Source organism: Salvelinus fontinalis, chromosome 9, assembly GCF_029448725.1.
Source record: "Salvelinus fontinalis isolate EN_2023a chromosome 9, ASM2944872v1, whole genome shotgun sequence".
In the NCBI taxonomy this organism is placed as follows: Eukaryota; Metazoa; Chordata; class Actinopteri; order Salmoniformes; family Salmonidae; genus Salvelinus; species Salvelinus fontinalis.
In genome coordinates, this window is record NC_074673.1 from 49,567,695 (window position 1) to 49,583,120 (window position 15,426).

At 45.5% G+C, this 15,426-nt stretch overlaps 1 protein-coding gene across 3 annotated transcripts; it reads left to right on the plus strand.

The window, feature by feature from the left end:
- The first annotated feature begins 8,098 nt into the window (after window positions 1-8,098).
- Window positions 8,099-13,462, plus strand: LOC129862777 (calcitonin gene-related peptide-like). 3 transcript variants are annotated; one of them, XM_055934739.1, is made up of 5 exons: window positions 8,104-8,211; window positions 9,264-9,355; window positions 10,129-10,272; window positions 12,303-12,491; window positions 12,807-13,462. In XM_055934739.1, the coding sequence occupies exons 2-4, from the start codon at window positions 9,270-9,272 to the stop codon at window positions 12,463-12,465; spliced, it is 393 nt and encodes a 130-aa protein (XP_055790714.1). In that variant the 5' UTR covers window positions 8,104-8,211; window positions 9,264-9,269; the 3' UTR covers window positions 12,466-12,491; window positions 12,807-13,462. The 3 variants fall into 3 exon arrangements, with proteins under 3 accessions (XP_055790713.1, XP_055790714.1, XP_055790715.1); XM_055934740.1 differs by having other exon boundaries at window positions 12,306-12,491; XM_055934738.1 differs by lacking the exons at window positions 12,303-12,491; window positions 12,807-13,462 and adding an exon at window positions 11,143-11,713 and having other exon boundaries at window positions 8,099-8,211.
- The last annotated feature ends 1,964 nt before the right edge of the window (window positions 13,463-15,426 follow it).

The window sequence follows — 15,426 nt, forward strand, 5'->3', positions numbered from 1 at the left end:
CCGTCGCTGGAGGCTCCGGACTGGGAACCGTCGTTGGAGGCTCCGGACTGCAGACCGTCGCTGGAGGCTCTGGGCTGCAGACTGTCGCTGGAGGCCTGGTGTGTGGAGCTGGCACTGGGCGTACCAGGCTGGGCAGACGCACTGGAGGCCTGGTGCATGGAGCTGGCACAGGGCGTACCGGGCAGTGGAGGCGCACTGGAGACACAGTGCGTAGAACCGGCACATGACATAATGGGCCGCGGAGGCGCACTGGAGGTCTGGAGCGTAGAGCTGGCACAACGTGTCCTGGACAGATGACAACCTTCGCACAGCAAGTGCGGAGAGCTGGCACAGGACGCACCGGGCTGTGGAGGCACACTGGAGACCTGGTGCGTGGAACCGGCACAGATGGTACCGGACAGATGAGACGCTCCTCAGGACGAATACGGGGAGCTGACACAGGTGGCATCAGATGGCTAACACGCTCCTCAGGGCGAATGTCTTGCCTCCCCAGCCAAACCAACAGCTCTTCCGCTTCAGTCTCTTCACATTTCGCCAACCACTCCTCAACGGTATCTATCTCACCCCTCCGTTCACTCTCTCTCGATCTATCCAACGCTTCCTCCATGTTCTCTAACTCACCCCTCAGCTTCGCCGACCACCCCGTGTGCCCCCCAAATTTTTTGGGGAGGCTGCTTCTTGGGCCTACGTCGTGGCCGCAAACCCCGGTTTCGTCGCTGTCCCTCCTTCGCTGCTTCCGCCTGCTTCCATGGCAGGCTTTTGTCTCCTGCCATTATTTCGTCACACGTCCAGGATGTCTTCCACTCCTGGCGTTCCTCCCAGGCCTAGGATCCCTGCTCTTCCTGGGCACGCTGCTTGGTCAGTGGGTGGTGGGATCTTCTGTCACCAACGTTGTTGGAAGAATCGGACCAAAATGCAGCGTGGTTTGGGTTCATCATCTTTTATGAGATCCGGCACAAAGACAATAAAGAGCAAAGAAACGAATGTGCAGCTTTGTCATGCTCAAAGGCAACAATACAATAACTGTGTTGGCTTATAAATACATTTGTCTCATTAACATATTACCCAGTGTGCCTTTCTGCAAGTTGTATTTCACTTTATTTTAGTCAATTTACTTGTTAGTGGGCAGTTTTTTCCCCGGTCATGTCATTTTATTAATAGAATTCCAGTAGTTAAATAAATGTAATTACAGTTTATTTTCCCCAATGTTACTTTCCCGTATGAGATTAGACACTCATAATTGTTTTTTAACCGTTTACTGCAGTGGGCTAAATCAGGGTCACACGGTGTTTCTTGGTCATCTTAAACAAATCTACTTTGAAGCAAAAGTATACACCTCATACACATGGTTATGGGCTTAAAAAGAAGTAACCTGTTCCATGTCAGATATAGAGTTGAAATGCATTCAATATTGTATTCATCCCAATATTACACTTTATATACAGCACAGAAGAATGAAATACAGTGGTATGCCTAAGTATGCCTAAGTATGATTCTCAATCAGGGACAACGATTGACAGCTTCCTTCTGATTGAGAATCATACCAGGCCGAACACAAAACCCCAACATAGAAAACCCCACATAGACTGCCCACCCTAACTCACGCCCTGACCCTACTAAATAAAGACAAAACAAAGGAAATAAAGGTCAGAACGTGACAAGATCAAATTTCATGAACCATTTATGCAGAAATCCAGGTATTTCCAAAGGGTTCACATACGCTTTCTTGCCACTGTATTAACCGTTGATTAATGTTGATTAATTATGAAACGATGAAAATATGAATAACGTTCCACCCATGAGGCCACTAGGTCATTTGACTGCAGGAAAGGGCTACATTATAACTTTGACTTCAAAATCATCACTTCTTACAGTATCATAAACCTTGAGTGTTGTCATGAAAACCACATGAAATACATACACATAGCGATCCAGGACAAATCTGAAAGGCTCCCTCTCCTCGAAATGGGGAAATCATTCAATTTGTTCTGTAGTAAGTTCCACTAGGATGGGTGAGCTGAACCAAGCTGGAAGAGGCCAGTCATGAAAGGTTACTGTATCAACTCCAAACTCAAAAGGTTGTTTCTCAAGAGAGAACATTGTGGACTCATGATTCCCATGGCTTCTCGTGCTGCACACTGACATAGATGGAGGAATACTTATTCTCTCTCACGCACGCACGCATGCACACACACACACACCCTCTCCCTTCCATCAGCAGTAGGGACTGGGACCCCTGGACGGTCCATTTTGCAGTGATTTAGTGCCTGTGACATCGGCCCGGCTCACTCTTCAATAGCACTAAAAGGGTCATCCTGTCTAATGGGGCTCCTCTGCGACGCATGCAGGGAAAGGCCCCCCCACTCTCCTCCTCTTACACACACTCTCTCTCTCTCTCTCTCTCTCTCTCTCTCTCTCTCTCTCTCTCTCTCTCTCTCTCTCTCTCTCTCTCTCTCTCACACACACACACTGAGTATACCAAACATTAGGAACGCCTTCCTAATATGTAGTTGCAACCCCCTCCCCCTTTTTGCCCTCAGAACAGCCTCAATTTGTTGGGGCATGGACTCTACAAGGTGTCAAAAGAGTTCCACAGGGATGCTGGCCCATGTTGACTCCAATGCTTCCCACAGTTGTGTAAAGTTGGCTAGATGTCCTTTTGGTGGTGGACCATTCTTGATACACACAGGAAACTGTTGAGCGTGAACCCCAGCAGCATTGCAGTTCTTGACACAAACTGGTGCGCCTGGCACCTACTACCATACCCCGTTCAAAGGCACTTAAATATTTTGTCTTGCCCATTCACCCTCTGAATGGCACACATACACAATCCATGTCTCAATTGTCTCAAGCCTTAAAATCCCTCTTTAACCTGTCTCCTCCCCTTCATCAACACTGATTGAAGTGGATTTAACAAGTGACATCAATAAGGCATCATAGCTTTCACCTGAATTCACTTGGCCAGTCTGCCATGGTTCCTAATGTTTTGTACACTCAGGGTAGATAGAGTGGTTTAGACAGGGCTTAGACTGTTATTAGACTGTTATTGGTTAACCTGTCTCCTACCTTTCATCTACACTGATTGAAGTGGATTTAACAAGTGACATCAATAAGGATTCATAGATTTCACCTGGATTTACCTGGTCAGTCTGTGTCATGGAAAGAGCAGGTGTTCTTAATGTTTTCTATCCTCAGTGTACACACACACACACGCTCATATGCGCGCACACACGCAAGCACGTACGCATACACACTTTATGATGCTTTGCCCGCTAATGAAAAGGAAGGGGAATTAGACGATGCCAACTGACGAACAGTTTTGTAATTGCTTTTGAAAAACAACTATCGTTGTCATGACTGATTCTGCATTGATTCCCTGTTGTCCACTTCATTTATCCACTGTAGAGGGATAATCAGGGATTTATAAACTGTAGAGGGATAATCAAGGATTTATCCACTGTAGAGGGATAATCAGGGATTTATCCACTGTAGAGGGATAATGTAAAGGCAGTCAATGTTGTTCTCCCCCTTTAACGAGGAGGAGCATGGATAGGACCAAGATGCGGATTGAGGGAAATAAGCCATCTTTTAATGAACACACAGCAAACAAGACACTACAAACTACAAAACAACAAACGTGACTAACCTTCAACTGTCCTGTGAGGACACAGGAACAAACACCCACAAAACACCAGTGAAACCCTGGCTGCCTTTGTATGACTCTCAATTAGAGACAAACAATACACACCTGTCTCTAATTGAGAATCATACCAGGCCGAACACAAAACCCCACATAGAAATACAAAACATAGACAAACCCACCCAACTCACGCCCTGACCAACTAAAATGAATACAAAACAAAGGAAAACAGGTCAGGAACGTGACAGAACCCCCCCCTTAAGGTGCGAACTCCGGGCGCACCAGCACAAAGTCTAGGGGAGGGTCTGGGTGGGCGTCTGTCCACGGTGGCGGCTCTGGCGGTGGACGAGGTCCCCACCCCACCATAATCAATCCCCGCTTCTTTATCCCCCTCCCAATGACCACCCTCCCACTAACCCCACCTAAATGAAGGGGCAGCACCGGGATAAGGGGCAGCACCGGGATAAGGGGCAGCACCGGGACAAGGGGCAGCACCGGGACAAGGGGCAGCACCGGGACAAGGGGCAGCACCGGGACAAGGGGCAGCACCGGGACAAGGGGCAGCACCGGGACAAGGGGCAGCACCGGGACAAGGGGCAGCACCGGGACAAGGGGCAGCACCGGGACAAGGGGCAACACCGGGATAAGGGGCAACACCGGGATAAGGGGCAGCAGGTCCTGGCTGAGGGACTCCAGCAGGTCCTGGCTGAGGGACTCCGGCAGGTCCGGGCTGAGTGGCAGCTCCGGACTGTAGGGCAGCTCCGGACTGTAGGGCAGCTCCGGACTGTACGGCAGCTCCGGACTGTAGGGCAGCTCCGGACTGTACGGCAGCTCCGGACTGTACGGCAGCTCCGGACTGTCGGGCAGCTCCTGACTGGCGGGCGTCTCTGGCAGCTCCTGACTGGCGGGCGTCTCTGGCAGCTCCTGACTGGCGGGCGTCTCTGGCAGCTCCTGACTGGCGGGCGTCTCTGGCAGCTCCTGACTGGCGGGCGTCTCTGGCAGCTCCTGACTGGCGGGCGTCTCTGGCAGCTCCTGACTGGCGGGCGTCTCTGGCAGCTCCTGACTGACGGACGGCTCTAGCGGCTCCTGACTGACGGACGGCTCTACTGGCTCGGGACAGACGGGCGGCTCTAATGGCTCGTGGCAGACGGCTGACTCAGATGGCGCTGGGCAGACAGATGGCTCAGACGGCGCTGGGCAGACAGATGGCTCAGACGGCGCTGGGCAGACAGATGGCTCAGACGGCGCTGGGCAGACAGATGGCTCAGACGGCGCTGGGCAGACAGATGGCTCAGACGGCGCTGGGCAGACAGATGGCTCAGACGGCGCTGGGCAGACAGATGGCTCAGACGGCGCTGGGCAGACAGATGGCTCAGACGGAGCTGGGCAGACGGGCCGTTCAGGCACCGCTGGGCAGACGGCAGACTCTGGCCGGCTGAGACGCACTATAGGCCTGGTGCGTGGTACCGGAACTGGAGGTACCGGGCTGAGGGCACGCACCTCAGGGCGAGTGCGGGGAACAGGAACAGGGCACACTGGACTCTCGTGGCGCACTCTAGGCCTGGTGCGTGGTACCGGAACTGGAGGTACCGGGCTGAGGGCACGCACCATAGGGAGAGTACGTGGAAGAGGAACAGGGCTCTGGAGATGCACTGGAAGCCTGGTGCGTGGTGTAGGCACTGGTGGTACTGAGCTGGGGTGGGAAGGTGGCGCCGGATATACCGGACCGTGAAGGAGGACACGTGCTCTTGAGCACCGAGCCTCCCCAACCTTACCAGGTTGAATGGACCCCGTAGCCCTGCCAGTGCGGCGAGGTGGAATAGCCCGCACTGAGCTATGCAGGCGAACCGGGGACACCACCTGTAAGGCTGGTGCCATGTACGCCGGCCCGAGGAGACGTACTGGAGGCCAGATACGTTGGGCCGGCTTCATGGCATCCGGCTCGATGCCCAACCTAGCCCTCCCAGTGCGGCAAGGTGGAATAGCCCGCACTGGGCTAAGCACGCGTACTGGGGACACCGTGCGCTTCACCGCATAACACGGTGTCTGACCAGTACGACGCCCTCTTACTCCACGGCAAGCCCGGGGAGTTGGCTCAGGTATCCAACCCGGCTTCGCCACACTCCCCTTTAGCCCCCCCCCAAGAAATTTTTGGGTGAGCCTCTCGGGCTTCCGTGCTAGCCGCGTACCCTCATACCTGCGCTCCTGGGCTGTGGCTGCCTTCCTCTCCTCCCGAGAGCGGCGATTCACACCAACCTTAGCCCAGGGTCCTTCTCCATTGAAAATTTGCTCCCAACTCCATTCCTCTTCTCTCCATTGCTTTAGTTCTTGTTCTCTCTCCTCAATCCGCTTGGTCCTGTTGTGGTGGGTGTTTCTGTAAAGGCAGTCAATGTTGTTCTCCCCCTTTAACGAGGAGGAGCATGGATAGGACCAAGATGCGGATTGAGGGAAATAAGCCATCTTTTAATGAACACACAGCAAACAAGACACTACAAACTACAAAACAACAAACGTGACTAACCTTCAACTGTCCTGTGAGGACACAGGAACAAACACCCACAAAACACCAGTGAAACCCTGGCTGCCTTTGTATGACTCTCAATTAGAGACAAACAATACACACCTGTCTCTAATTGAGAATCATACCAGGCCGAACACAAAACCCCACATAGAAATACAAAACATAGACAAACCCACCCAACTCACGCCCTGACCAACTAAAATGAATACAAAACAAAGGAAAACAGGTCAGGAACGTGACAGATAATCAGGGATTTATCCACTGTAGAGGGATAATCAGGGATTTATCCACTGTAGAGGGATAATCAGGGATTTATCCACTGTAGAGGGATAATCAGGGATTTATCCACTGTAGAGGGATAATCAGGGATTTATCCACTGTAGATGGATAATCAGGGATTTATCCACTGTAGAGGGATAATCAGGGATTTATCCACTGTAGAGGGATAATCAGGGATTTATCCACTGTAGAGGGATAATCAGGGATTTATCCACTGTAGAGGGATAATCAGGGATTTATCCACTGTAGAGGGATAATCAGGGATTTATCCACTGTAGAGGGATAATCAGGGATTTATCCACTGTAGAGGGATAATCAGGGATTTATCCACTGTAGAGGGATAATCAGGGATTTATCCACTGTAGAAGGATAATCAGGGATTTATCCACTGTAGAGGGATAATCAGGGATTTATCCACTGTAGAATGATAATCAGGGATTTATCCACTGTAGAGGGATAATCAGGGATTTATCCACTGTAGAGGGATAATCAGGGATTTATCCACTGTAGAAGGATAATCAGGGATTTATCCACTGTAGAGGGATAATCAGGGATTTATCCACTGTAGAAGGATAATCAGGGATTTATCCACTGTAGAAGGATAATCAGGGATTTATCCACTGTAGAGGGATAATCATGGATTTATCCACTGTAGAAGGATAATCAGGGATTTATCCACTGTAGAGGGATAATCATGGATTTATCCACTGTAGAGGGATAATCAGTGATTTATCCACTGTAGAAGGATAATCAGGGATTTATCCACTGTAGAGGGATAATCAGGGATTTATCCACATTCAAGAGGGACAGTGGGGCAGAGATAATCATTATAAAGCATTAGCCATGTTATCATAATTCATACCACTGTTATCTTTTAGCATGAGTATAACATGTTACATTAATAAAGCAGTTATGAACCCTCTATAAACCCTTCATAAGGGTACCTTAATTTAAAGCGTTACTGTGGATAATTTAGAAAGACTCGTACTCATAAACTCAACTGAGATGACATGAAAACCATTATCGGATGATTCAAATCTAAACTCTTGGATCATATGACATAAAATCCTACCATTCTGAGGAGTTGAAGTCGTTGCAGTGATTGTATTCATGATGGTAATAAATCCTCTTTTGTTCAACTGCTCATATCATTGTGAACTTAATTGAGTAGAACAATTTGAGTTTCAGCCTGAGACGGTGGAATTGACTGGTGAGTAGGACCAACCCAGAAGTGGATGGGACTGCAGTACACCGTCGCTCCCAGTAGATGGCCCTGCCTACAAGTACTTTGCTGTGGGCTTATCGATTTGGCATTTGAAAAATAGCATGCATGTAACATTTTCTGGAATCCTATAAAAATATTTATTGCTGGGGATGGTTTCTATGGCCTTTCATTAGATTAGCTCTGGTTTAATGAATGACCTCAATGCAAATGTGGATATCAAATGGTCCAAATGACAGTGGATTTTGTGAATGGAGCACTTAGTGACAAAAGAATGACGTCATTGCAAAGCCATATCCCTTATTAATGTGCCAGAAGTAAGGGGCATCGTCCCATTGGCCCGCGGGCGCATCTCATCGACGGGATTGGCCGACAGGCGATAATTAAACACCTACACAGTCAATGCTCATATCCAAGTGGTGGATATATAGGCTTGTGCATCGGCACTGCATGCAACACAACCAAGAGTTGGTCTTCAAGTTGAGAGAAGTCAACTTAGGCGTTTCATATAAAGCTATATATTTTTTTGCCTGTTGATTAACACAAAAGGTAAGTGGATACTTTAAACCAGATTCTCATGGTGGACAGGCTGTATTTAGATGGAAGGTTGACTTAATGGGTTGTGTCTTAGTGCTCCATTGTAACTCGTCAGATATGGAGAGTGTTGACCTGAGTTTTGGTGCAGTGTGATGTGATGGCGACGAAAATGCGATTGAAAGGGGCCCGTAGGGGTCACAACTCTCCCTCAGTGAGGGTCCGGTCTGCTCTGTGGTGGAGGCAGAACAGAAAAGAGGGAAAGAAAGATGGAGAGAGCGAGAAAGATAGAGAGAAAATGTGAGTAAGAGCGAGTGAAAGACCAAATAGTAAGTTAGAGAGAGAAAAACACAGAAAGAAACAGCGAGTAAGCTAGAAATAGAGAGAGAGAGAGGGATGGATGAATGGAGGCTGGAGGCTCTCTGAGAGGAGAGATGGAATGCCTGTATGAGAGAGTGGTAGCAGCTCATTACACTAACGCACTGCCCCCCCCCCCCCCCCCCCCCCCTGAGAGTTGGCACGCTGGATGGAGCCACTCTCCCCTCACAGCGGCTAGCTAATGCTACGTCCCCTCAGTTCGCACCGAGCAACAGGCTTGGACCCCGTTCATGCCTGGACACGCCAAGGCTCAACTCAGAGAATGTCCTGTCCTGTACTGGGGATGGCGAGACGGAGGGATAGTTTGCTCCATGGAGAAGAGTGCAGGACTATCACGTGGATCCGTTTCCTTTTGGCTGTTTGGATGGAGGGTGTCATGGAGCGATAGAAGGATGGATGTGTAGCTTGAGAGTTCAGTGGTACTGAGCTGAGCTAGCCGAGTAGAGCGGAGTCTGCCATCTCAATACAGAGTTAGAAAGAGCCATCTATGTAGTAGCTCACTTCACATTTAACGAAGGAGTCCTTTCAAAACAATTTGTGTTACATTAGCCGTACAATGCTTAATCTCATTCTGGTAAATGTACACTGATCATTATTGTGATGGCGACCTGCTTCTTTCTTGTTAAATGTAGATGTTAATGTAATTGTATCAAATCTGTGGAGCTCATGGGACTGTCTCTTTGCTGTAGGGAACCATGGTTATGTTGAAGATTTCTGCTTTCCTTGTTGCTTATGCCCTGGTCATTTGCCAGATGTACAGCTCACAAGCAGCCCCCTCCAGGTGAGACAGACAGACTTGCTGACAGACAGACGGAAATTACGAAATTACACTCAACGCACAAACACACACACACACACACACACACACACACACACACACACACACACACACACACACACACACACACACACACACACACACACACACACACACACACACACACACACACACACACACACACACACACACACACACACTTGTTTAATATGACATGAGAATATGGATTGGAAGTACTACCAAATAAACATTTATTATTTAATAATGAACATTTTGGGGGAAATTCATAATTTTTCTGTGATTAAAGGAATATAACAGATATATTTTTTTTCTGTGAATTTAGACTACTGATTTTTTTGGTAATTTAGTCTACTGTTACAAATACATAAATTCATATGTTCCTTAATCCAATATCACAGAAGTGGATTTCAGTTAAGTGTAAAAGGGCTGTAATAAAAAAAATACACAATAAAAAAACAAGTAATTTAATTTAGAAGAGATACATTTGATATATAAAAACATCCAAGCCACTCCCGGTTCTCATGAAGCTATTGATTTTGTCATAAATCTGAATTTAGTCACTAGTCGGCCCTTTTAGATGGAGGACTCTTAGTAGAAGGCTGTTTTCAATGTTGGCTAGGGTCCCTTCCAGTCCCACGTCATACCTTTTAGACTTAGTGACGCTCCGTGCATGTTATTTATTTTATTATTTACTGCGGTTGATAACTTTTATGCGGATCCCTGTGCTTCACCCACCCTCTTCCTTCCTCCTCTAGACCGGGCATAGAGTCCATGACAGACCGAGTCACCCTTACGGACTACGAGGCAAGAAGGTTACTCAACGCCATAGTCAAGGAGTTTGTGCAGATGACAGCCGAAGAGCTGGAGCAGCAAGAGAATGAAAGCAACGAAGGCAATAGGTACAGACAACTGCTTCTTCTTCCTTTCTGCATTCTTAACAATACATGAGTTTGCCTCCTAGCTCAGGGCTACCAATTAATAAGGGATTGATGATGAATTAAACGGGATGGTCAGTATTGACGGTAAGAGCTACTTTCATATGGAGTGGAAGTGCGTCAACGGTCCATTGACCAAAGGTTTTAAGCTAAGAATTAACTCGTACAATTGTAACCACAATTTTGTTACCTGTCTGGAGATATGTTTTTTAGCCACCTTAGCAGTGTGTCCTGCTGGAGTTTAATTTAAGCCATACAGAGAGGTATGTGCTCAGAGAAATTGGTTCTCTCCATTTTAAGGACGGATATCCTACCTAATCCCTCCCAACAATATCTCTATCGTAACCCTCCCGCATGGATGAGCTTGATTTATTCATTTATTTGAATGGACGAATGTTAACAGCCTGTTTGCCTGCTGAAGATATTATATTAGCGGGGAATGCTTAACCTTGCTGGATAACTGCATGCTCTCAGTTAGTGGAGGCGGAAAGAGTCGCATGACAGCGGGAAGCTATACCCGTTCTGTTCTGTTTGGGTTGATATGAGGGTGGGTGTGACGACGTCAATGGAGTTGGAGCATGGGGTTTGATATGTTAACGTTCTTCAAGTGATTGGAAGGGAAGCATGATGTTTTGGAAATGTTCATTTCTTGCCTATGACAGCATGTCTGACAATGCATTTTGAAGGGAAAATGCATGAAGGAAAGGGGGTGATACAGTACTAACATGAGTGAGAGAGCGATAGCGAGACTGTGAGTGCGGGAGAGAGAGAAATCTGCATGTGTCCTGCTACTATGAGCCTGTTTTCTGCATGTTTGTCTCTCCCCTCTGACAGCATGGAAAGACCCATTACCAAGCGCTGCTCTAACCTCAGCACCTGCGTGCTGGGCAAACTGTCCCAGGACCTGCACAAATTACAAACGTTTCCCCGCACGGACGTGGGCGCGGGCACGCCTGGCAAGAAACGCAGCGCGCCCGAGAGCGAACGCTATGCAAGCTACGGGAAGACATTTGACAACATCTAACCCTCCGCCCTCCTCCTATTCCCTCTCTTTTCATTATAACGTCCTCCTGGTTTTTGTTTGACAAGTCTCAGTGCATGTGGATTTTTCCCGCTTGATTGACCCTAGAGCGAATCTCCCATTGCAACCCCCACTTCTTAGTTTTTGTATTCTTCTTTTGACAATTCCTTTCCGTTTTCGGCAAAGAATGACATGTTGTATCTGTTCAGACAATCAACTCTTCTAAATCACAATTATTCAAAGGAATGAATCAAAATATAGCGATTTTTTCCCCAGTGTGTATATTCATATAATTTGATTGCATTTCAAATTCCTGATAACCCAAATTCCTAAGAGATAACCTAAGTAACATTCAACCATAATAAATAGTTTCTTCATGCGTCACCATGTTTCTTGTTCAATAAACCTATTTTTCTACCAGGAAGGCTTTTACTTTTTTTTCTTAAGAAATAGAATATTAGTAATTAAACAATTTGTTTTATGGACCTAGCTTTGGCTCTTCCAACAATGGCATTCAATATTTTTTCACTGCAGGATAGAGTAAATCATAGTTATTATAGCATTTCCAATACCCTTGAACTATCTCTAGAACCTTCACCAAGTCTCAAGGTAAGAATTATGATCGACTGAACCATTCTAATGATCTAACATTTTCAGAGACTATATTAATCCACGGTCTACTTTTTATGTGTTTAGATGTAATTGTTCTACTCCTGTTAATGACAATGACACTTTCATTTCATGGATGTGTTGGAAAGCAGATGTTTTAATTACATTGAACAGTATTTATTGATTAGATAAGGAAATAGTGTGTGTGTTTGATAGTGTGTGTGTGTTTGTGAGGACAGCTTGTGCGTGTACTTGAGTATGTACATTTGTAAGTGTCTGGTATGAGTGCGAGCACAAATGCTTTTGTGCGTCTGTGTACTGTATGTGTATTGAGGTACTGTTAACCCCGTCTCCATTCCTGAAGCAGCGTTACAGCACAGAAGCGAGCCTGCAATACGGCCACCTGCGTGACTCACCGCCTGGCAGACTTCCTGAGCCGGTCGGGGGGCATGGGCAACAGTAACTTTGTCCCCACCAATGTGGGCTCCAAGGCTTTCGGCCGGCGGAGGAGAAACACCCAGATGTGAACATTCCAACAACCTTCAGGGATACGGTGAATACTCCTCCTCCTCGTCTTTGTCCGTTCTGTCTGTCTCTGTTCTATCAGATATCTCTTATTTAAATTATGTAGCTTTTTAATTAGTTAAATGCCTGACATCACCATAGGCAAATAGTTTACTTGACTAAATTAAGATACCATTTTTTTTAATTAAGATTTTACATTGAGAATTGATTTCCTGTGTTAATGAAAAATAATTGCTTGGTCTTATTTTTTGTTCAGAGATGTACGTTTTGTGACAGAAAGAAGGCGCTGGGCTCTAAGTTGTTGACTTGTCCGTTCTCTCTTCCTCTCTCTCTTCCCTTTCAGAGGTTGATCCTTCTTAACGCGATGACATCAGAACATATCTGGGGGAAAACAACAAAACAAACAAAGAGAAAAAACACACTGGCCCCTTCATCCACTCCCCCACATCTACAGAAATAAACCCGTCAGATATTAGGACTCCTCCTCAATACCATAATGTTATGAAACTTTCATTTAGCTTTTGGCAAACCAGAGAAAAAAAAGGGGGAGAATGACGGCAACCTCCATTATGTACATTGACAGCTGAATCCCCAAATCCCAAAGAAAATTTCCAGATTCCTTTTTTTTTTATATATGAAATTCATTTAAAATGAATTGGAAAAAAGCACCAGAGCTTATTTATTATTATTTATTCTGTCTATAGAGCACATTTGTACCATGTGAACCATTCTCCCCGTCACTCATCCCTCCCTGTCCCCACCGGCACCTGTTTGCTGTGCTGTGCCCTGCAGGGATCGACATTAAAGATCAGCCTTCCCTAGGCTCCCTCACAACGGCTGTGTCTTGTGCCTTGATGTAAAACACTTTACATCACATGACTGTATAGTATGTATCAAGATTATAAGAAGACTACGAAGAGAATGTCACCGAAAAAAAAAAATGTCACTGTAACAATTGTGAATTTCAGCAAGATTAAAATGTATTTTAGATACATTCGGGTTTGGGGTACTTGTGTTGTTCTTCAAGGTTTAATGAAGTATTTAGGTGAATAGAGAACCGTTGAGTTGTTAATTTTTTTAATCTTTACTGTACGTGCGATGTGTAGCTTTTAGACCATGCCGGTTTCTCCTGAACTCGTGAATGCATTGGTCTCACTGTGACACACGTTGGGAATTCTACAGCACAGAAATCTGTCCAAACTAGTTCAGTCCAAACCGTTCACACTGTTTTAAACATACTGTACACAACTTATGCAAATGGTCCTGTGACACAGAAAGGTCCTGTGACACATCCATTTCCGTACAAAAGGCAAACCTTTCAAAGTAAATCCCCAAAAAATGGAAACCAAAATTGTCAAACAAATATTTTCCTATTGTGAAACTAGAATATTCCACATCAATTGGAATAGGCTAAAGGAGAAGAGAATTCAAGCATGCTTTGTCCCAGTCACTGACCTACATTAATACTAGGTTGAAGATAACATGAACACATTCATATGAGTTTGAATAAGAAAATAAAACTATAAAATAAGAGACAATAGAAATGAATCGCGCAATAAAATTAGCAAAACCTTAAGCCAGTGTTCACTTGGTCTTGCTCAGTCTTTGAAAGCGTTGTGTTGCATTGTCTCCGTCAGACAATTCAAGTGTAAATGGTATGATACATTGTTTTAGCTTAAGAGGCACAACCCTCCTCCAACCAGCTGTTTCTCTGAGTCAATGAAGGCTTATAAGGATTCTATTACATTTCCATATTTCCATCATATCTATTTTTACATACACCGCTTACAGGGAACACAACTTCATTTCAACATGGATAATTGGGTCATATTTGGTTGAGACATTGATCAAAAGTTATTTCAATTTCCAATGTGTCATCACTATGTTTTCAACAATCTAAAAGCACAACCAAATTCCAATGGAAAAACAATTTTTGATTTAGTTGTCACACGTGTCTTGGGCTGTGCTTTGTTAATACCCTGGATGGGAGACAAGGGTAGCTGTAGATCAATTCTCCAGTAGGAGGTGCTGCCCAGTATTTATTTTTTTATAGTGGATATAAAAGTGAAGATCTGGCGTTGTTTTAAAGGTACAAATTCAATATACAGTACCGGTCAAAAGTTTTAGAACACCTACTCATTCAAGGGGTTTTCTTTATTTTTTACTATTTTCTACATTGTAGAAAAATAGTGAAGACATCAAAACTATGAAATAACACATATGGAATCATGAGGTAACCAAAAAAGTGTTAAACAAATCAAAATATATTTTACATCTGAAATTCTTCAAATAGCCACCCTTTGCCTTGATGACAGATTTGCACAGTCTTGGCATTCTCTCAACCAGCTTCACGAGGTAGTCACCTAGAATGCATTTCAGTTAACAGGTGTGCCTTGTTAATTAACAGTTAATTTGTGGAATTTCTTTCCTTCTTAATGCATTTGAGCCAATCAGTTGTGTTGTGACAAGGTAGGGGTGGTATACAGAAGATAGCCCTATTTGGTAAAATACCAAGTCTATATTATGGCAAGAACAGCTCAAATAAGAAAATAGAAACAACAGTCCATTACATTTAAGACATGAAGGTCAGTCAATATGGAAAATTTCAAGAACTTTGAAAGTTTCTTGGAGTGCAGTTCAGAAACCATCAAGCGCTATGATGAAACTGGCTCTCATGAGGGCCGCCACAGGTATGGAAGACCCAGAGTTACCTCTGCTGCAGAGGACAGGTTCATTAGAGTTACCAGCCTCAGAAATTGCAGCCCAAATATATGCTTTGGCCTTCATGGTCTAATTGCTGCAAATAAACCACTACTAAAGGACACAAATAAGAAGAAGAGACTTGCCTGGGCCAAGAAACACAAGCAATGGACATTAGACCGATGGAAATCTGTCCAAATTTGAGATTTTTGGTTCCAGTCGCAGTGTATTTGTGAGAAGCGGTGTGTGGGTGAACGGATGAT

Coding starts and splice junctions, on each gene's coding strand:
- LOC129862777 (XM_055934738.1), top strand. CDS start 9,270: ATGGTTATGTTGAAGATTTCTGCTTTCCTTGTTGCTTATGCCCTGGTC. Junction 9,356..10,128: donor TCACAAGCAGCCCCCTCCAG/GTGAGACAGACA, acceptor TTCCTCCTCTAG/ACCGGGCATAGAGTCCATGA. Junction 10,273..11,142: donor GAAAGCAACGAAGGCAATAG/GTACAGACAACT, acceptor CCCCTCTGACAG/CATGGAAAGACCCATTACCA.